Genomic DNA, 21235 nt, shown 5'->3' on the forward strand with positions numbered 1-21235 from the left:
GGTATATGTACATGTGTGCCTGTCGCCCATAAGCCACAACGTATCCCTGCATTTCCTTTTGCATGGCAGACGTGTACGCTCCACATCCGCTTCCACATCAGTGGTAAATTTTCAATAATATCTGAACTTGTGGGAAATCCTCCAAATGTGCAAGTACTATGGCAAAGTAAGAACTCTGTATCACTGTGGTAGAATTGGAGTGTTCCTAGTTCTTAATCTGCCGTTTTCTGTTGCTCTGTTGTGTAGTAAGGAGTGGGGAGTGTTCTAATCTGTCCTGTGTTCCAGTGAGTTCCCTGCTGAGCCTTGAAATATTATGATGCATCTTGGAATACACTGAGTGGGAGAAAGTGGGCGACAGGAAGTAGTTGAGGGAGGCAGAGATAGAAAAGTCATTGTTTCTAATAAGGAGTTCATGTAATATATTTAACTTGGATTGAACATTTGGGTCCCGACTTTCTTCTGTGCAGGACCATCTTCCTGATGTAACATTCATCCCTCCCCTTTCTTCAAATTGATTCCTGGTCTGTAAGATGGTGATTTATCAGCATCATGCAGGAAGAGAATGCATATTGTAGACCAGTTTCTGTGGTGATTTTTTATTGGAAAGATTGAATGCTAAGGCCAGACCTCCACTGCTCCATATGCAGCTGCAGGCCAGGCTTCCTCTCGGTGAGTTGCAAGAGAGCAGGATGCTTTGTGACTGCAGGCCAGGCTCCTCTCAGTGAGTAGCAAGAGAGCAGGATGCTTTGTGACTGCAGGCCAGGCTTCCTCTCGGTGAGTTGCAAGAGAGCAGGATGCTTTGTGACTGCAGGCCAGGCTCCTCTCAGTGAGCAGCAAGAGAGCAGGATGCTTGGTGACTGCAGGCCAGGCTCCTCTCGGTGAGCAGCAAGAGAGCAGGATGCTTGGTGACTGCAGGCCAGGCTCCTCTCAGTGAGCAGCAAGAGAGCAGGATGCTTGGTGACTGCAGGCCAGGCTCCTCTCGGTGAGCAGCAAGATAGCAGGATGCTTTGTGACTGCAGGCCAGGCTACCTCTCGGTGAGCAGCAAGAGGGCAGGGTGCTTTGTGTCTGCAGGCCAGGCTCCTCTCAGTGAGCAGCAAGAGAGCAGGATGCTTGGTGACTGCAGGCCAGGCTCCTCTCGGTGAGCAGCAAGAGAGCAGGATGCTTTGTGACTGCAGGCCAGGCTCCCTCATGGTGAGCAGCACGAGAGCAGGATGCTTTGTGACTGCAGGCCAGGCTCCCTCATGGTGAGCAGCACGAGAGCAGGATGCTTTGTGACTTCAGGCCAGTCTTTCTCTCGATGAGCAGCATGAGAGCAGGATGCTTTGTGACTGCAGAACAGGCTCCTCTCAGTGATCAGCAAGAGAGCAGGATGCTTGGTGACTGCAGGCCAGGCTCCCTCATGGTGAGCAGCACGAGAGCAGGATGCTTTGTGGCTGCAGGCCAGGCTCCTCTCAGTGAGCAGCAAGATTTATTTATTTATTTATTTATGAAGTTTTATATAGCTCAAAGTTGATCCCGGAGGATATCAGAGCGCTTTACAACTTAAACATTAATGTTAACGGTTTATCCGAAATCAGTTTACTGTCTGTCCGTCAATGTAACCTCTCCTTCCATTTATCCAGAAAACAAAAACACTAACTTTCTCCAGAAAGAAAATACAGGCTCAGTGCCCATCCCAGATCATGTCAGAAAACAGGCGAGCAGAGTGATGTAGCAAAACACTGCTCTTTAAAACATAAGCCTCATCATTAGGTGCCCAAATGCAGTGGAAACGTTCTCTAGAGCAGGATGCTTTGTGGCTGCAGGCCAGGCTCCTCTCAGTGAGTAGCAAGAGAGCAGAATACTTTGTGACTGCAGACTAGGCTCCCTGTCAGTGAGAAGCAAGAGAGAGCTGTTTTGTGACTGCAGGCCAGGCTCCTCTCAGTGAGCAGCAAGAGAGCAGGATGCTTGGTGACTGCAGGTCAGGCTCCTCTCAGTGAGCAGCATGAGAGCAGGATGCTTTGTGACTGCAGGCCAGGCTCCTCTCGGTGAGCAGCATGAGAGCAGGATGCTTTGTGACTGCAGGCCAGGCTACCTCTCGGTGAGCAGCAAGAGAGCAGGATGCTTTGTGACTGCAGGCCAGGCTCCTCTCAGTGAGCAGCAAGAGAGCAGGATGCTTTGTGACTGCAGGCCAGGCTACCTCTCGGTGAGCAGCAAGAGAGCAGAATGCTTTGTGACTGCAGGCCAGGCTCCTCTCAGTGAGCAGCAAGAGAGCAGGATGCTTTGTGACTGCAGGCCAGGCTATCTCTCGGTGAGCAGCAAGAGGGCAGGGTGCTTTGTGTCTGCAGGCCAGGCTCCTCTCATTGAGTAGCAAGAGAGCAGAATGCTTTGTGACTGCAGGCCAAGCTCCTCTCAGTGAGTAGCAAGAGAGCAGAATGCTTTGTGACTGCAGGCCAGGCTCCTCTCATTGAGTAGCAAGAGAGCAGAATGCTTTGTGACTGCAGGCCAGGCTCCTCTCATTGAGTAGCAAGAGAGCAGAATGCTTTGTGACTGCAGGCCAGGCTCCTCTCGGTGAGCAGCATGAGAGCAGGATGCTTTGTGATTTCAGGCCAGGCTACCTCTCGGTGAGCAGCAAGAGGGCAGGGTGCTTTGTGTCTGCAGGCCAGGCTCCTCTCAGTGAGTTGCAAGAGAGCAGGATGCTTTGTGACTGCAGGCCAAGCTCCTCTCAGTGAGTAGCAAGAGAGCAGAATGCTTTGTGACTGCAGGCCAGGCTCCTCTCATTGAGTAGCAAGAGAGCAGGATGCTTTGTGACTGCAGGCCAAGCTCCTCTCAGTGAGTAGCAAGAGAGCAGAATGCTTTGTGACTGCAGGCCAGGCTCCTCTCATTGAGTAGCAAGAGAGCAGAATGCTTTGTGACTGCAGGCCAGGCTCCTCTCAGTAAGCAGCAAGAGAGCAGGATGCTTGGTGACTGCAGGCCAGGCTCCCTCTCTGTGAGAAGCATGCGAGCAGGATGCTTTGTGGCTGCAGGCCAGGCTCCTCTCAGTAAGCAGCAAGAGAGCAGGATGCTTGGTGACTGCAGGCCAGGATCCCTCTCAGTGAGTAGCAAGAGAGCAGAATGCTTTGTGGCTGCAGGCCAGGCTCCTCTCAGTAAGCAGCAAGAGAGCAGGATGCTTTGTGACTGCAGGCGAGGCTCCCTCTCAGTGAGCAGCACGAGAGCAGGATGCTTTGTGACTGCAGGCCAGGATCCCTCTCAGTGAGTAGCAAGAGAGCAGAATGCTTTGTGACTGCTGGCCAGGCTCCTCTCAGTGAGTAGCAAGAGAGCAGAATGCTTTGTGACTGCAGGCGAGGCTCCTCTCAGTAAGCAGCAAGAGAGCAGGATGCGTGGTGACTGCAGGCCAGGCTCCCTCTCGGTGAGAAGCATGAGAGCAGGATGCTTGGTGACTGCATGCCAGGCTCTTCTCGGGGAGCAGCAAGAGAGCAGGATGCTTTGTAACTGCAGGCCAGGCTCCTCTCAGTAAGCAGCAAGAGAGCAGGATGCTTGGTGACTGCAGGCCAGGCTCCCTCTCTGTGAGAAGCATGAGAGCAGGATGCTTTGTGGCTGCAGGCCAGGCTCCTCTCAGTAAGCAGCAAGAGAGCAGGATGCTTGGTGACTGCAGGCCAGGCTCCCTCTCTGTGAGAAGCATGAGAGCAGGATGCTTTGTGGCTGCAGGCCAGGCTCCTCTCAGTAAGCAGCAAGAGAGCAGGATGCTTGGTGACTGCAGGCCAGGCTCCCTCTCTGTGAGAAGCATGAGAGCAGGATGCTTTGTGACTGCAGGCCAGGCTCCTCTCGGTGAGCAGCAATTTTATATAAAAATGGAAAGGGAGCGAAATGCAACAAAAACTATCTTCAAAAAGTGTACGTCAACTAGAGTTCTCCTTGGGGTGACTATGGCATAACAAAGAATACCTCAGTAAATAATACCCAGCAAGTTGCCAAAATGAAGGGTAAGCATAACATTTAAATGTGATGATCTGTGTGTAGAGTTTTAAGAATCGTTAGCTGGAGCAGCTGAACACCCTAGACATGCTAATCACATGGCGGAGATAGTTAATTCACCTCCCTGCATTTTTGTTTTTAGGAATCTCCTCCTCTTCCTACCAACGGCAAGACTTCTTGTGGTATCACTCTCCATGGCATCTCATTGCCCACCAGTTTTCCTGCCAGAGGAGCAACCAAGATGTTCTGGAGCGGCAAACCATCTGTAACCAGAGATTACGGGTCAGCAGATGTTAAGCAGGTGTTGCCCAGTGCCATGGTTGTCACGCCGAAGCTACTGGAGATGGATATAAACCGTTACCTGTTCGATGAGAGTCGGGTGAGGTAGGTGCATTGATGCCTCGGACCAAGAGCAAGCCTTTGAAGATTATCTCGACTGATATGCGAATATTTAGCCCTAAGTACGAATGCCACATTCTATTGAGACAAGACAATTAATGTTCTGTTTCTCTTAATTAGCCTCGTCCTTCGTTCAAAAAATACAATTGCTCCACTATGTAGAATTCCAGCAATGCCCATTGCTTTCATCTCATTCGCTTTTAACAAGCCCTGAAACATCCCACGCAGACCTGTGGCTCTATTTACTCATCAAGATATTTTCTGCTGCTTTCTTTCTACTACTCAACCTGTGCAGGGTATCTGTCTAGCTGGTCCAAGGCAGGAGGACCACATTCATACAGTGGAGACCACCAGTCCACTTGTAGAGGGACCATAAAAGTGATCCCTCCCTCCTCTGGGTTTAGTCATTAGAACTCTGGTGACCCAGGAGCTAGGATCACCCAGCAACTCCACCACTAGCTGGCTGCTGCCTACTCCAGGGTAAAGTAAAACGAAAGTGGGAAACCCAATATACCCTTGGAGGCTTGGGAAATATAGCTATCCATAGGTAAATATGCCAACCAGGGTTATAATTCAAAAAATTAAATGAGAACAGGTTAGATAGATGACTTTGTTGTCAAGCTGTGGGGGCTTGACAACGAAGTCATCTATCCAACCAGTTCTGATTTCGTTTTTGGAATTATAACCCTTGTAGTAGGCATACTCCAGAGTGAGGCACCAAGAGACAGCCAGGAAGCTCCTGTAACAAATGATCCCCTCCCGCACTCTTGCACCTGATATAAAATCCACACCTGGCCAGAATCTTCCAATTGTCTCCATCTGGTCTCTAGGCAAGGTTGCAGAAACTACTGCTCAAATATTGAAATCAGGTGCATTTGTTAGCAACATCTTGGAGATCCTTGGGAGTGGGGATTGTTCCTTAAAGCAAAAAGTGTTGCAGAGAATTGTGTATTTGCTAATAATGCCATCCGCCTTTACACACCACTCCACCTTCTCACAGCACCTAGAACTCTCCTGTCCCAGTCTTACTGGCGCTCGTTTCATCTGCTCGGTCCTCTGCGTTCCATTACAGTCCCTCCTGAAGGCAGGCCCTAGGCTCTCTAACGGATTTTGAAACCACAAGCCTGACAGATGGAATTTTCTGGGCTTTCTAGAACCTTCCATCCTGCTCATCTTTACTTGCATTGTCATAATTCGTGCTTCACTTTGAATGTACTCCACCTCGTCCATCAATTTCTCCAAACCCACGGCTATGAGCGACTGCATGAACCATCAAATTACTCATGCGTCGCATGTTTGAGACCCGTCCGTGCCACTGTGTTAAAAAAAAGTCATCTTTCTTGCCATGTTAAATAAATAAACCAATTGTGTGTTTATAATAACCGTTCGTAAGAGGAAATAGATGTTTTTACTTCACGTTAACAAATGGCTATTGTCATTATCTTGCAGTGTACTCTCACACCCCCTGGACTACTCCAATGGTTTCAAATTGAGGACATATGGGGCGGCCCCCTCTTTGAGAAATTTCCTTCCTGTTCGGCGTGTGGCTCCAGTCAACATAAATAACCGAGAGGTGCCGTGACCGCTGGCCAGACACGGTAAGCCTTGAGCAGTGGTCGAAGTGCATTGAAATAAAGTATGGGAACTGTGATGCTGCACGTAAATGGGGGGAGGGGTGTACGTGTGTGTGTGTGTGTGCCCGCCCGTGCCCGCCCTGTGGAGTCCTTACGCAGTGCCTGCCTCGCGCGTGCAAGAAAGTCGGCTCCTGCCGCAGGTTAGTAACAGGTAACAGCATCCGTCATATCCGGCATTGATCGACGATACGTTCTGTGGAGATGCTCTCTGGCTGATACAGGATACCCTCCCACAAGAACATTATAGTGCAGGCAGAAGGACGCCACAGAGCAGAATGAATGACCTAATCGATGAATGCCTTATTTTATCGCTTGCTGGGCCCAGGCTGGCATTGCATGCTTGCGTTCCTTCCCGTTTCTCTGTGTTCCCATCTGGCATATCATATTCTAGCCTCGTATGTAAGCAGGACGTAAATCTACATTTCTCTGTGTGTCCTGGTGCACACCCTGCTTAGAATATTATAAAGAGCGCCTTTCGCAACCCGCTAATTATTTCCGCGTGCTCCAAACGCTGAAGAAATATGTGAAACATTCCTATGTATTGTTTATTATTTATTTATTTTTTGCACTTGTAATGCGCACAGGTACCCACAAAGGGTTTCCCGGCGCCAGGGCTAAGAGATCGAAAACACAGAGAGCAACAGCTGTCAATGACCACAATTACTTATTAAACAGCCAAGTTTTAACGTTTTTCTTAAAACTAGCGAAGTTGTCGTCTTTGCGTAAGGCTAAGGGGAGGGAGTTCCAAAGAACTGGTCCCATATGGGAGAAAGATTTCCCCCCCATTCGGGCCAGTTTAAATCTAGGAACCACAAAAGTTGCTCCATTGAGAGAACGGAGATTTCGTACAGGAACATGGAGCCTGACCAATTTTTGCAGATATTTTGGAGCAGTTCCTGCCCTGATCTTGAACATATAAGTCAAGGCCTTAAACCGGACCCGATTCTCAACCTTCAGCCAATGAAGATCTCTGAGGTGCTTCGAGATCCTTGCTGTCCTAGGGATCTTACATAACAACCTGGCTGCGGAGTTCTGGACCAGATTGTTCAATCTCCAATATTCTGACAGCAGTTGGACGATGAAAAAACACAAATGAAGATGACAAATGAAAAAACACACAATCCTGACTCGCTGTACGTGAAGTGAACACTTTTGTCACTTTCTACTCACCTTTTATGGATCGATTATGAAGCTGAGGTGATCCCATGCACAGAGACAAGAAGCATGTTGGAACCACGTCTCTGGGGACATCACATCACCCAAGGACACACGCACCACTTAGCGTGCGACTTAGAAGTACAATGTGTCACTCAAAATGCAGCCACATCAGTCCTCACTCCTCAGTGTCATTCTATGCCCTCACTAATCTTAAGATATCACTTGGCTTTGCAGAACTACTTACACCAGCCATGATTTGCATGGAAGTAACTACCTTTAAGGCCATGGGCTCTGCTCACTAAATACGCCCAGATTATTTGCTTTTTGATCACCTGTTTTTTTACCCTTATACTTTGGGTGAGCATCAAAACTGGTGACTCACCCAGGGTAAACACATGGCAAATTGATTGTGCGTGTTTACCGCCAGTGCCTGCCTTTTAGGATGAGGCCACTGCGACGCAGTATGGGTTAGGGGCACTTGGCTGGTTTACAAATGAACATGTGTGCACACGTGTGAGGGCTGCGTGTGTGAGACTCCTGTCGTGCGCAGACCAGTAACTGAGTAACAGGGGTAGCCTGGTGCAGAGGGGACTTTGCAGGTTTGGACATTGGCCTGGGCCTCAAAATATTAGTGTACACTAATAGAGAAAGTCAACGTGGTTTTCTGTCCTGTCTGCAGTGACACTCCATTGTACACCTATGGGAAGACTGACACAAAGTACATAAAGAATTTTTATATTTGCACTTTCGCTTCCCTTTTGCCTACAGAAACCAGTGATGTATCGAAAAGGGGTTGAACCTGTATGCCAAACCAAAATCTGAGAGTTCCAAGATCATACCGAAGTACTAAGTAAGATATGTTTATTGTTCTAGTTATTTAAAACCATGTACAACTAGAATGAACCTTTAGTTATCAAAAAGCCAAGTCTTAAGCTGCTTTGTAACTGAAGTCAGGGAGGGTAAAGCCCTAATATATACGGGAAGGTCGTTCCAAAACGTGGTCGTTCCTGTGACAAAACTGCTACCACTCCAGTTTGTCCTGTGAAATCTGGGAACCAACATTTTTTAGCCACAGATGCACGAGCAGGATTCTACTGGGTTTGTACCAGTCAAAAACATGTCTAAGAAACTCAGAACCTGTATTGTGTAGGGCCTCGTGGGCTATACAAATGGCCTTGAATTTAATGCAGCTTCTGACTGGCGACCAGGGTGATGACCGAAACCGGTCCCAGGATGCTTGTTTCCGGTCTAGGGAGGGCCTGGCTTGGAAGTTCAGACTGGACTGTTCCCATGAAGCACAGGGTCAAGACTGATTTGCATATGGCTGGGTCTAAACTGGGGTGGCATGGTGAGCAAAAGAACAATGGATTTAACCGTCACTGCTAACTCACAAGACACTACAATGGCCATTTTAATTTCTTGCTTCACCAACAGCTTCTGAGTGGCACTGGTCATTTTGGAAAGTTCACTTAGAGGTAGCAGATTATAATTGACCAGGAGATCCATAAAATAGTAATATGCCATTGGAGAATAATTTTTTGAGTTGGCCAGTTCTATGTTTAGTACATATCTTATTTTATTCTTGGATGCCCCTTTACAGTCTATGCAATAATTAATACAGTTGATATTTATACGGGCCATGATTGATAACAGGCCCAATTACAACCTGATTAAACTTTGGGGAGTCGCTTTCCATACGTTAAGTATTTTCCTTATCTTACCCATAAATACTGTCACAACAGATCCACTAGCGTTTCCACCGTATTCTGCGGCAATGCTTTTTAGGGAGTTTTATGGAAGTAAGTCCTCTCGCCAGCTCTCACAGCCGTGGTCAGGCTTAGTTGACTCCGCTGCATGAGTAAGCCGACTCTGCCTTCTCTTCACTCCGCTCCTTTTGCGGGCCGCTCCTCAGCCCGTTCTCGCCACCAGGATCCACTCTCTGACCACCAAGGTCTGCCTTTTGCCACTCTGGCCACCCCTTAAACTTGGCATTGTTGTCAGCCTTCACTTCCTGTATTTGACTAGCCTTTATTTATTTTATGTAATTGTTGTCATTTCTGTTGTACATTTTGTACCAGTCAGACAGTCAGCCTTTTCAATTCCTGGAACAAGCTAGCCCCCTTGGGCCCTCCCGACATTTTCTCATTGCCCTCAAACACCCAGCCACCCGCCGTCCAGTGCTTTTCCCTCCCCAGGACCTATTTAATGGAGACCACAGTGCGCCATGCTGCCGGCGTGCTAAAGGCAAGTCCGTCTGTGACTGTCCGTGCCTAGAATGTGCCCAGTACCAGGAACCCTAGCTCTCCTATTATCCACCGCTACACTACTTCTGAGCCCCTAGCCCTAGCCACCAGCGACCGCGACAACAACTGCTGCATCTCCTCCCCGTGATCCATGGAAGGACCCTTCTCCTGCCACCGCTGCCGGTTCACCTGCAACACCGAAACCCTCGCCGCACCCACACAACTGACCTCCATCCCCTCGGAACAGCTCCAATGCATGCTGCTTACCGTCTGATCCATCTGTAAGCATTCAAAATCAATAGGGAATGGATCACTTGACCTGAGTAACCAGGGTCTGCAATATTTATCCGAGTTGTCAATAAAAAACCCTCATTCACGTACTCAAGTTGCGAGGCGGTATATCTTGGTTCTCCGCCTTATGTTAAAAACGTGACAGCATCATCATTGGGTTTTCTTTTAGTTGTATACTTCCTCCATCCGGAGGAGAACCACTGGTTATTGCAGTAGTGATCAACGAGAAGGTAGGTGGTGAACAGTGCTTTAGTGAAGGTGGAAATAGGTGATGATTAAAAAAATCTAGTTTAAAAATTATTTAATGGTCTAGGTTCCAGATTTGTCTAAAAACAGTGTCATGCATGTGTAGACGTATTATAAGCCTTACGCACTATGTTGTCCAAAAAAAGGTCGACATGTTTCAGCCCTTGGTCTGCCCAGGAGGTTCAGGGTGGTCAGGGGGGCTGTCTTCAGGACGTAAGTAGAGAATCTGTATCTTGCTACAGTTTTTGCTGAAAAACTGGGTGAATTTTACCCGTTTTTAGAGGTCAATAAGTACCTCAAAGTCTTCGTTTGTGGACTTCAGCAGGTTGCCAGCGAGCATGCTTGACAGCTTCGGCAGGATGCAGCGTGAATTGTGCTAGCTCCTCCCTTGGCAACCTGGGTAAGCATGCCACAGAAATCTGGGACACCATCACCACTTCCACCCTTGACGTGATGTTTAACCCGAGACCTGGCTCACACCGTCTCAACCCCCGAAATTGCGATTGCAATGTCTCACGGCTACAAGATGTTACACAGAAACCGCGCCAACACACAAGGAGGAGGCGTCACCGTCATCGACACTGATACCCTTCAGTGCACCACCACGGAAGACGACATCTCAGCAATCATGGAATACCTCGACTTCCAAATCCAAATCAACGCTAACACAACCATCAGAGGAACCCTCGCCTACAGGTCCTCTGCCCCCCCTCCAGGCTTCTGCGTTGCCATCTCCAAACTTATCTCCCTCAGCAATCCGCTCCAAGCACTACATCCTCCTCGGCAAACTCAACTTCCACCTTGACCACCCCAATGACACCAACTCTGCCAACCTCCTAGAAAGCATGAGCAACATCAGCCCTACTTATTGCACAGGACACACCCAGGACCCAATCTTCACAGCCAGTGACAGAATCCTATTCAGCCACGCCACCAAACTCACCTGAACAGACCACAGCATCGTCCCCTTCAGCATTGCAAGCTCAACACCTCCCACCACCATGCTCCCAACTCCTGCATAATGCAAATGGGAAAAAAATAATCAAGACCCAAGGGACTACCGCCCTCAACACCACCAGACCCAATACCATCAGCAAACTTCAGCTAGCCATGCAAAACTTCTCTGACTGGATTTCCAACTGCACTGACAGTCACCTTCATGAAAACTACCAGAGCCACAAAATATGCCAGCTGGTTCACCACTGAACTCCAGGCCTGCAAACACGAGTGTAAGCAATTGAGAGATGATTGCACTCCAGTAGGAACGCCTCAGACCTCACCACATTCAAATCCATTTTCAGCAAAACCACCATCGCCTCAAAGAAACCAAAAATTAACCCTAACCACCGCATCGAGGCAAGCGTGAACCACACAAAAGAACTTTTCAGCATTGACGGAGAATTCTCCTGCCCATCTGCCACCAAGACCATGATCTGCCCTTCTCAAGCCCTCTACGACTCCTTGGCGGACTACTTCCACAACAAAATAGCAGACATCTACAGCAACTTCGACCCACAGCCAACCGACTTTAACAACTCCCACAGTCACCTGTTCACCGATTGGACTCCGCTCAGAACGCCAAACACCAGAGCCATCATGAGCTTGATCCACTCCAGAGCACCAACAGAACCCTGCACCACCACACCTTCAACCTGGGACAGAAGGAGATCAGCTCGAACTCACCAACATCCTCAATGCTTCCATCCCTACCACCATCGTTTCTGATGCATGGAAACATGCAGAGGTGAAACCCCTCCATAAGACGCCCTCCACAGACCACAGCAAGCTCAAGAATTACTGTCTGATCTCGCTGCTCCCCTTCCCAGCCAAGTGCCTGGAGAAAGCAATAAACCACCAGCTCCCAGACAACCTGGAAGGAAACAACCTACTTGATGCATCCCAGTCTGGCTGCCGCTCCAACCACGTCACCGAGGCCGCCCTGTTAGCTGCTACTGACAAAATCAGATTCATTATTGAACATGGCGAGACAGAAGCCGTGACCCTCCTCGACCTCCCAGCGGCCTTCAACACAGTATGCCAGGACATCCTCATCACCAGACTCCACCACATCAGCAACAGAGGAAACACTCTCAAGTGGATCACCTCCTTCCTCACAGAACACACACAGCGAATCCGCCTGCTGCCCTTTTCCCCCGGTCATGAGAGCATCATCTGCGGCATCCCCCAAGTACCCTCCTTTAGCCCCTTAAACGCATACATGACTCCTATGGCCGACATTATCCACGCCCACTGACTCAACATCATCTCATGTGCCGATGACACCCAACTCATCCTCTCTCTCACGAAAGACATTGTCAAAACCAAATCCAACTTCTGGGACGCCATGGCCAACGTCGGCAACTGGATGAGATCCAACTGCCTGTAGCTGAACATGGACAAGACGGAATTGCTCATCTTCAGAAGGAACACCTCCCCATGGGACGACACATGGTGGCCCACCGCACTCGGTTCCTCACCTCCCCCTAACAACCACACCTGCAGCCTTAGCATCATCCTGGACAGCGATCTCTCCATGAAATGCCAGGACAATGCTGTAGCCTCCGCCTGCTTCCACACCCTCCACATGCCTCACAAGAGATCAGATGAATCCCCGTCAGTACCAGTAAAACAGTGACTCAAGCCCTCGTCACCAGTCTACTGGACTACGGAAATGCACTCTACGCCGGAGCCACCACCCATCGCCCTAAACGTCTCCAGACTATACAGAGTGCTACAGCCTAACTCATCCTCAACATCCCCAAGTGGAGCAGCTTCACCCCCACCTCAAAAGCCTACACTAGATCCCCATCCAGAAAAGCTGCTGACCCATGCCTACAAAGCCCTCCACAACACCGGACCCACCTACATCAACCACCGCCTAACCTTCCACCAGCCGACCAGACAACTCTGAACCACCTCCCTCGCCATCCCTCAGATCTCTCACATCCGGCAGAGCCCGAGTGGAGGTCGCTTCTTCTCCAGACTCGCCTCCAAGTCCTGAAACGACTACATACTCCACCTCTGAACCTCTCCTTCACTCACCAACTTTATACCCCCTGGGATGATAAGCTGTGCTATACAAATACCGACTGTTATGATGGAACCGGATCCAACCATCAACTTCTGTTGTGTCTATTCCATGGGCTTTCCAGTTTAATTTGTTATCAATTTTCATCCCAAATATGAGTAGTTGGGCTCCTGCACAATTTCGTCTAGCCCTATGAACTAGGTGTAACAGTTTTTTGCAGCCGAATGCCATCATTTTTGTTTTGCTTATATTGATCTGTAAATCATTAACTATATTTTATACATGTAAACTGGTCAACTGGTTTTGGTGCCAAATAGATGTGGTTGATAACATAACAATATCCTGATATACTATTTTGGTTTTTTCTAGTTTAGAGAAATCTCCTTTTACTTCCTGCAGCACCTCTATGAGATCAGAGATATATAATTTGAACAGCAAAGGGGCTAGGGGCTTGTTTTAGCCAATTGTGGGTGTGGAATTTTCGGGACATTCCTTTACAATGGGAGAATTTTACTCTCACCCACTTATCCATATGTAAATCCATTATACATTTAAGCTGACTATTCTCAATTCCTCAAGCATCCAGGTTTGCCCATAATTTGTCACAGTTACTCTGTCAAAAGCCATTGAGAAGTCAAAAAAACATGTAAATAAGTTTTTACTTTCGTCTCTTTGCGCCCTTTGGGCAAGAATGGCCAATGCCATGATGTTGTTAATGGTATAGCAATCTCTTCGGAATCCGGCTTGGTGAATTGTTAGGCTGCCGGCTGTATTAGCCCATTTCTTCAGAAAAGTTAATAAATGTTCTATGAAAATGTTCCCTTCCACATCGAGCCGGGCGATCAGCCTGTTGCTCTTCTGCAAATGTTTGGAGCTACGCTTGTAACGTGGATGTATAATGGAACCCTTCCTTGATGGCAACATTTTCCCTACATGCATCACTGAATTGATTATACTGGCAACCAGCACACGCCAGGCAGCCGAGTCTTTCTTCATTGTTGCAGTAGAGAGGCTGTTTGGACCCACAGCTCTCGAGCTGTTGCATGCAGATATACGCCGTTTAGCCTCCTGAGGTGCTGTGCCATATCTATCTCGACCTGTGATGTTGTTATCCATGGAAGTATTCGGCGTGGGACCTCTGCAAAGCCCCTCCAGATGTTGTTTCCAAAACTCCATTTGGAATTTGATAGTCGCTCCCTGATCTGGTAAACTTAGTTCCCAACCCGACTAGCTCCTAAAGCTTCTTTTAGTTTTTTGTGCAGATTGCGTTGTGCAGTTCAATCCAGAGAGAATCTTGGTGTTTTCTCTTGTTATTATAGATTTCTTGCTTATGACATTTATTACTTGTTTTATAGCTTGGGGTTATCCGACGATGAACCTGTCTTCTATACGACTATTCGTTTTCTTGCCATTTTTTTAACATTGCAAATTTTATTCAGGGATGGACTTAGCTGGTTCATTAAGGAGGAAGCGTTGTTAGTTTTTGTTTATGTGGGCACCCTATTACAATGTAACAACAATGGAGGAGTACCCCCTAGGAAGCAAGGACAGAGAAAGTTCTCTGTTACTAGAGCTTAAAGCTCAGGTTAGCACATTGTGCCCCAACTCGTTACCGGACAGTTCTTGTCCTTATAGAAGACCCCTCACTCACCAACCTAGTTGGTGACATGCTTCATCATCGGGGTCCCACCCCATAGGCCGAGTGCCCACAGGGTGTGCTGCGACACCTGACTACAGTGGAGCTGGTTAACTTTTCTTTTATATGTGCGAAAAAATTTACAGTGAGAGGTGTGTTAAAAGGGGCCAAAACTACTCACTTCAAGAGTTTGTTCTTGAGTGTTTGAACCCCGGTAAAAACAGTGTGGCACCCGTGCCTAATTAGGTAGGCTATGGTGTCTCAAGAAGTGTAATGGGTTAAAATAGGGAAGTGTGCTATGTGAGTATTTACCAAGAAAAATAATAGTAAGAGGTCTACATGTTTCAACCTTTGAAGTGATTCTTAGGTTTTCGTCAGAACCGTGGTGATTGAGCGGGGTGGTCCGCACACGCTAAGGTGCGCCCTGCCCTCGTTCAATTAAGAGACTGCAAATTGCGATCTCGTGTAAAAAGGTGTGTCTTTATCCTCATTCAGGAGAAAAACCTGTAAAACAAAATAGGGGGACTGGGTTGGGATCACGTACCAGGGAGGACAAGACAAGGAAGTACACTTAACATATATTAAGCTGATCGTAATTATCTTTGACAGGTCACTGGGTGGAGAGTCCATGCTCATGTACCATTACAATGGTAGGATCCATCTAATCCGATCAGAAAAGTGCTCCAGTGCTAGTTATTGGAACGTGCTTGAATCAAATCTAATAAAATGAAAATAAAAAATAAAATAAAACCCAGCGCCGTGGTGAGGTGTCATTCTGGTTGGGCGACTAGGTACGTTATAGGAAGAATCAAGATAGGGGGGAGAGAGTGATCTCTATCAAACTGCGTTGTGAAACGTTGTGGTATAAGTGTCATAGACATCCCGAGTGGGCGGTTAAACATACACAACGCAAGTAACACCAAGACTCTACAGTTGGAACCCAACAAAACCTGGACCATCAGAGGGCAAACTAACTGTAACAGCGAAAACATCATCTACAGATTAACATGTCCATGTAACCTACATTACGTAGGTATGACTAGCAGAAAAGTTAAAATACGCATTGGAGAACACAGGAGCACCATCAGGTGCAAGAAAGAGAACACAAGGCTCACTGAACATTATTTGTCAATTGGACACACACCCGATGATTTAAAATGGACCGTTATCGAACAAGTAAAACCAGGAGCCAATCTGAATCAACGTCTGTTCGAGAAGGAACAATGGTGGGTGTACAGACTTTCCACTCATAAAACTGGGTTGAACGACAATATCCCGTGGAACACAGTGATGGGATAAAAATATATATATTTTTTTCTTTAGACTTTATACCTAAGCTGAGCGCGCTCTTTATTACCAGCTGGCCATTTTTGCGCTACACCAACTCAGGAGTTCTTGAGCTGGGAAGATTTTATGTCGGACTACTGTTTATGGACGTCCCCTTTTAAATACCTGATATTCCTCATTGCCTCCCTTTTGCTGTCAACTCCCATACTCTCACATTCTAACTGTGGAGCACGATTGCCATGGTTACTATACTGCTACGCATCACACCCCAGTCATCACGTGATCGGGAGAGGAAGCTGTTCCATCCCCCGTAACGCACTCTGATTGGTCTACAGAGGGTCATAAACTTGTGCCACGCCCAACCAGGAAATACCGATCAGTTTACTTTACCGGCACGTTGAAGACAGCCGATCACTCAACGGGGCATCTCGAGCAGTAACCAAGTAGGTTTACCGCGAGACGAACAGAAGTCGCAAGTAAGTGTAAACACTCTGACCTGCATACGGGGCGGAATTCCACCGCTCCGTACTCCCGCTGCTTCTCCAATTTATATCTGTCTCACACGGGCAGAACTCTGCTCACTAATTGCCCCCGTTTTCTGAACTTATGTAGGTGACGGATTCTTGGCGCCTTGGAAGTTCAGATGCCCATGAAGTGGTATTTATCGCCTCAAATGTGAGCTATACATTCGGATGCTCTTTTTTATCACAAGGGCGACTTTAGCACTATACGTAAAACTCACTTGCGTCGTGTATGTTTAACCGCCCACTCGGGATGTCTATGACACTTATACCATAACGTTTCACAACGTAGTTTGATAGAGATCACTCTCTCCCCCCCTATCTTGATTCTTCCTATAACGTACCTAGTCGCCCAACCAGAATGACACCTCACCACGGCGCTGGGTTTTATTTTATTTTTTATTTTCATTTTATTAGATTTGATTCAAGCACGTTCTGATAACTAGCACTGGAGCACTTTTCTGATCGGATTAGATGGATCCTACCATTGTAATGGTACATGAGCATGGACTCTCCACCCAGTGACCTGTCACAGATAATTACGATCAGTTTAATATATGTTAAGTGTACTTCCTTGTCTTGTCCTCCCTGGTACGTGATCCCAACCCAGTCCCCCTATTTTGTTTTACAGGTTTTTCTCCTGAATGAGGATAAAGACACACCTTTTTACACGAGATCGCAATTTGCAGTCTCTTAATTGAACGAGGGCAGGGCGCACCTTAGCGTGTGCGGACCACCCCGCTCAATCACCACGGTCCTGACGAAAACCTAAGAATCACTTCAAAGGTTGAAACATGTAGACCTCTTGCTATTATTTTTCTTGGTAAACACTCACATAGCACACTTCGCTATTTTAACCCATTACACTTCTTGAGACACCATAGCCTACCTAATTAGGCACGGGTGCCACACTGTTTTTACCGGGGTTCAAACACTCAAGAATAAACTCTTGAAGTGAGTAGTTTTGGCCCCTTTTAACACACCTCTCACTGTAAATTTTTTCACACATATAAAAGAAAAATTAACCAGCTCCACTGTAGTCAGGTGTCGCAGCACACCCTGAGGGAACTCGGCCTATGGGGTGGGACCCCGATGATGAAGCATGTCACCAACTAGGTTGGTGAGTGAGGGGTCTTCTATAAGGACAAGAACTGTCCGGTAATGAGTTGGGGCACAATGTGCTAACCTGAGCTTTAAGCTCTAGTAACAGAGAACTTTCTCTGTCCTTGCTTCCTAGGGGGTACTCATCCATTGTTGTTACAATCTATCCCGGGGACCAGGAGTTCCCACCTCACATAATTCCCTGACTCTATCCTCTTGTTTATATACACCCTATTACAATGCCTGATCACTCATAAAACGTGCAAAAGAGCATCTCATGCTTTACCACTGATAATGTAGGTATGTCATGCTTTATTACTGATAATGCGGGCACATGATTTCAATGCTTGACTATTAATTATAAGTACAGAGGGATTATGGTTACTGAAGTCAGTGATGGAATGAAGTATTACCGTAACATGTGATACTGGTATATGCCGGTCGTTGCTTTTAGTGTGAGTTTGACACCATGCATACCATGGATAGTGACTAGTTCAGTGCTGGAAAAGGGCAAGAGTGAAGGATAGGGACAGTGAAGGCTTTCTGGCAGGAGTGTCTCCCACCTTAGTTTGTGGGCAGAAGAAAATAAATTACTTCTACATACTCACAGCTCTGATGCTGTGAAAAAATGATATATTAATGACATATATGTGATAGGCTAAAAGTAGGCTATCATTTATTGTTCTTGGTGCTCAAACGCCTATAAGGACAGGTAGACATCAAGGGCCAGATATATCATTCCTAATTGCGATCGCAAATGCCGAAATTCGCAGAGTAGAATTTTGGCTTTTGCGATCGCAATTAGGGTTAATGGTATGTATGAAAGCAAAGCTGCCTCGCAAAATAAGGAATCGCAAAATTTGCGATTCCTTATTTTGCAATTGCATGTAAGGAATCGCAAATTGCTATTCCTTAAATGCAATGTAAAAAGCACAGAAAAAGTGCAATTTGGCCTTAAGGAATTTCAAGTTACCACCAACTTCAAGTTGGTGGTAATTTGCGATTTCTTTGAAAAATGCACTTTTTTGCATTTTTCAAAGTGCCTTGTGGCGCACATATATGCCTTTTGGGCATATATGTGTGCTACATGTGCCCACATGCACATTTCACTTGTGCAACAGGGGGTCCTTTTGACACCCTGGCACCCTTGAAATTGCATTCTCAATTTGCGATTAAGAATCGCAAATTGAGAATGTCTTGCCATTCATTCCTATAAGCCTTTAGGCCCATAGGAATGAATGGGGAGGTATTCCTTAATTGCGAATTGCAATTTGCTATTCGCAATTAAGGAATATGTAGGATTCGCAAAATTATTTGCAAATTCTACATATATAGCATTTTGCGAATTCTCAAATAGCGTTTCTCTAAAAATTGCTATTTGAGAATCGCAAAACCTAAGTTTCATACATATGGCCCCAAGTATATTAGCCAATGAAGTAGATTGATTCAATCAATTGGACTGTTCTTATTTCAGCAAATCCGGAGCCCTATATAAGTAATTAACTTAATTTCTCAGTGAACTTCAGAACTGGAATCCCAATCACTTTCTCACATTCAAAAGAGCGCTGTGACAAGTCCCACAGTTGATTTTAGGTAAAGCAGGCTGTCCTGTGAAATTATAGCTCATTGCTTCTAAAGTTCACCGAATATGTTTTTTGACCTAGGTATGGTGGACGTGGCAGAGAAAGAACTTGACAAGCAGCTGTCCCTCGATCTTCTGAAACTGGACTTCTGGTGGAACCTTCCCTTACGAAGTGGAGCAGTACCCATTGAAAGCAGTGTTCTCATGAGTATTGCACCCAAATACGTTGTACTTATTTCATTTGGTTCCAGGTTTAATCTTCATTTCAGGACTCAAGTTTACAAACCAATGGACTAAAATGAGAGGGATGTGTAGGGCAAACAACAAATACTAGCTAGCACCTCTTCCCTTTTCATTCCAAGTCTGCCTCCCATTACAGAAAGACAGAATCCAACATTCTCTTCCAGATCTGAAGTATTGTGTCTATTTGCATCCTACCTTACCTACCAAGTGAGAAAGGCTGCATTACTTGCATTCTTTTGCTTATAACAGTTTTCCATGTGTGACACTTCACTTGCCTGACTATCTAAATCATCCTTGTACTTAACACAGTGTGTCTTTGTAATTCAGATTCCGAGCTGAAATGCTGCAAAACCTGCCAGGCCAACTCCCCTTGTCTGGCCAAAAACAGCTTGGTTCCTCAAGTTTAAACATTCTGGACCATATGTATCAAGCACTAATGCGTTCGCAAACTCTGAAATTCGCCGAATTTCGGCGTTTGCGAACGCATTAGTGCTAAATGGTATGTATCACTGAAATCTGCGTGCAAAATAAGGAATCGCAAAATTTGCGATTCCTTATTTTGCGTTTGCATTTAAGGAATCGCAAATTTTGCGATTCCTTAAATGCAATGTAAGAAGCATTACAAAAATGCAAATTGGCCCTAAGGAATCGCAAATTACCACCAACTTCAAGTTGGTGGTAATTTGTGAATTCCTTGAAAAATGCACTCTTTCGCATTTTTCAAAGTGCAATGTGGAGCACATACGCACCCTTAGGGCATGTATGTGCGCCACATGTGCACCCATGCTTATTTCAGGGGTGCAACAGGGTGTCCTTTGGACACCCCTGCACCCTTGAAATTATTCTCAATTTGCGATTCTCAAATTACGAATCGCAAATTGAGAATAACTTCCCATTCATTCGTATGGGCCTCCTAGCTAAAAAATTGCGATTTTGTACATACATCCCTATTTGCGATTCTCAAATAGCGATTTCTAAAAAATCGCTATTTGAGAATCGCAAATCAGGTTGTTGATACATATGGCCCTCTGTCATGAAAGAGACTCCTTCATATACTGTACTATTACAATTCCTGTCAACATACAGGTGGCCACTGCTACTTCCTCCTTTTCATCCTCCATTCTCTGTGTACCTTGCCTTGAGTTGTGCCATCAGGGCAGCAGAGTGTTTGGTGAACACTGGGCGGTGAAATTTACTATTCTAACTCCATTTGTACAATATTTGGGAATAGTGCCACTTTACCCACCATAGTCCAGGAAACTTGAGGCCTGATGTGTCAACGCATGGGTAAAATCCTATTGTACACCAGGCCCTTATTTAATATTGTAACTCCAGTCCTGGAATATTTTGGGGAAAGTTAAAAAAAAAATCCCCAAATGTTTAAGAAAAGATTAAAGAGTGATAACTTTGTATTGTCCGAAGTGCTGCCATGAGGGTGCGGCTCAAGGAAAAAAAACTGCCATCACCCCGTTCTGAAGGCCATGTTGGCCTCTTGCTAATACTTGCTATTTGCTAAGCACTGCTGAGAATCACAATGCTATTATAGATTGTGAACCTGATTGTAGGCTTTGCAGAAATCTAGATAAAAGACTACTTCAGTCATGATCTCACCGTCACTATTTTCCATGGTTTATCCATTAAACTTGGCAAGTAAGGTCGCGATATTCTTAGCTGTCTATAAGGTATGGCCATTCAAATTACTAAAGCTGATTGTGCCTAGGGATAGATTCAGAGGAAGTAATTCCTGGAGATTAAAGGCCACAGTTGTATACCTACTAAGCTGTGATAACCCATATCAGTTGGAAATACAGTACGTTTCTCACAGGGCCCCAAACATTTGTAAGGATACCATCACGTTATCGAGTCAAGACTCAGTGTGGAAGTTGGCTGAAGGGTATAGGAGGCAATTTT

The 21235-nt window shown here is 46.4% G+C and overlaps 1 protein-coding gene across 1 annotated transcript in view; it reads left to right on the forward strand.

Moving 5' to 3' along the window:
* The window catches only part of LOC144826256 (uncharacterized), a 257403-nt gene extending 237641 nt beyond the window's left edge, over positions 1-19762 (forward strand). Inside the window, exons 24-26 of the mRNA XM_078684620.1 lie at positions 4098-4339; positions 5804-5952; positions 19164-19762. Of these exons, the coding sequence (XP_078540746.1) occupies positions 4098-4339; positions 5804-5936 (375 nt within the window). The 3' untranslated portion in view covers positions 5937-5952; positions 19164-19762. The remainder of the gene's footprint in view (positions 1-4097; positions 4340-5803; positions 5953-19163) is intronic.
* Positions 19763-21235: the final 1473 nt, after the last annotated feature.

Source organism: Lissotriton helveticus, chromosome 3_2 (genome assembly GCF_964261635.1).
Source record: "Lissotriton helveticus chromosome 3_2, aLisHel1.1, whole genome shotgun sequence".
NCBI classification, from domain to species: domain Eukaryota; kingdom Metazoa; phylum Chordata; class Amphibia; order Caudata; family Salamandridae; genus Lissotriton; species Lissotriton helveticus.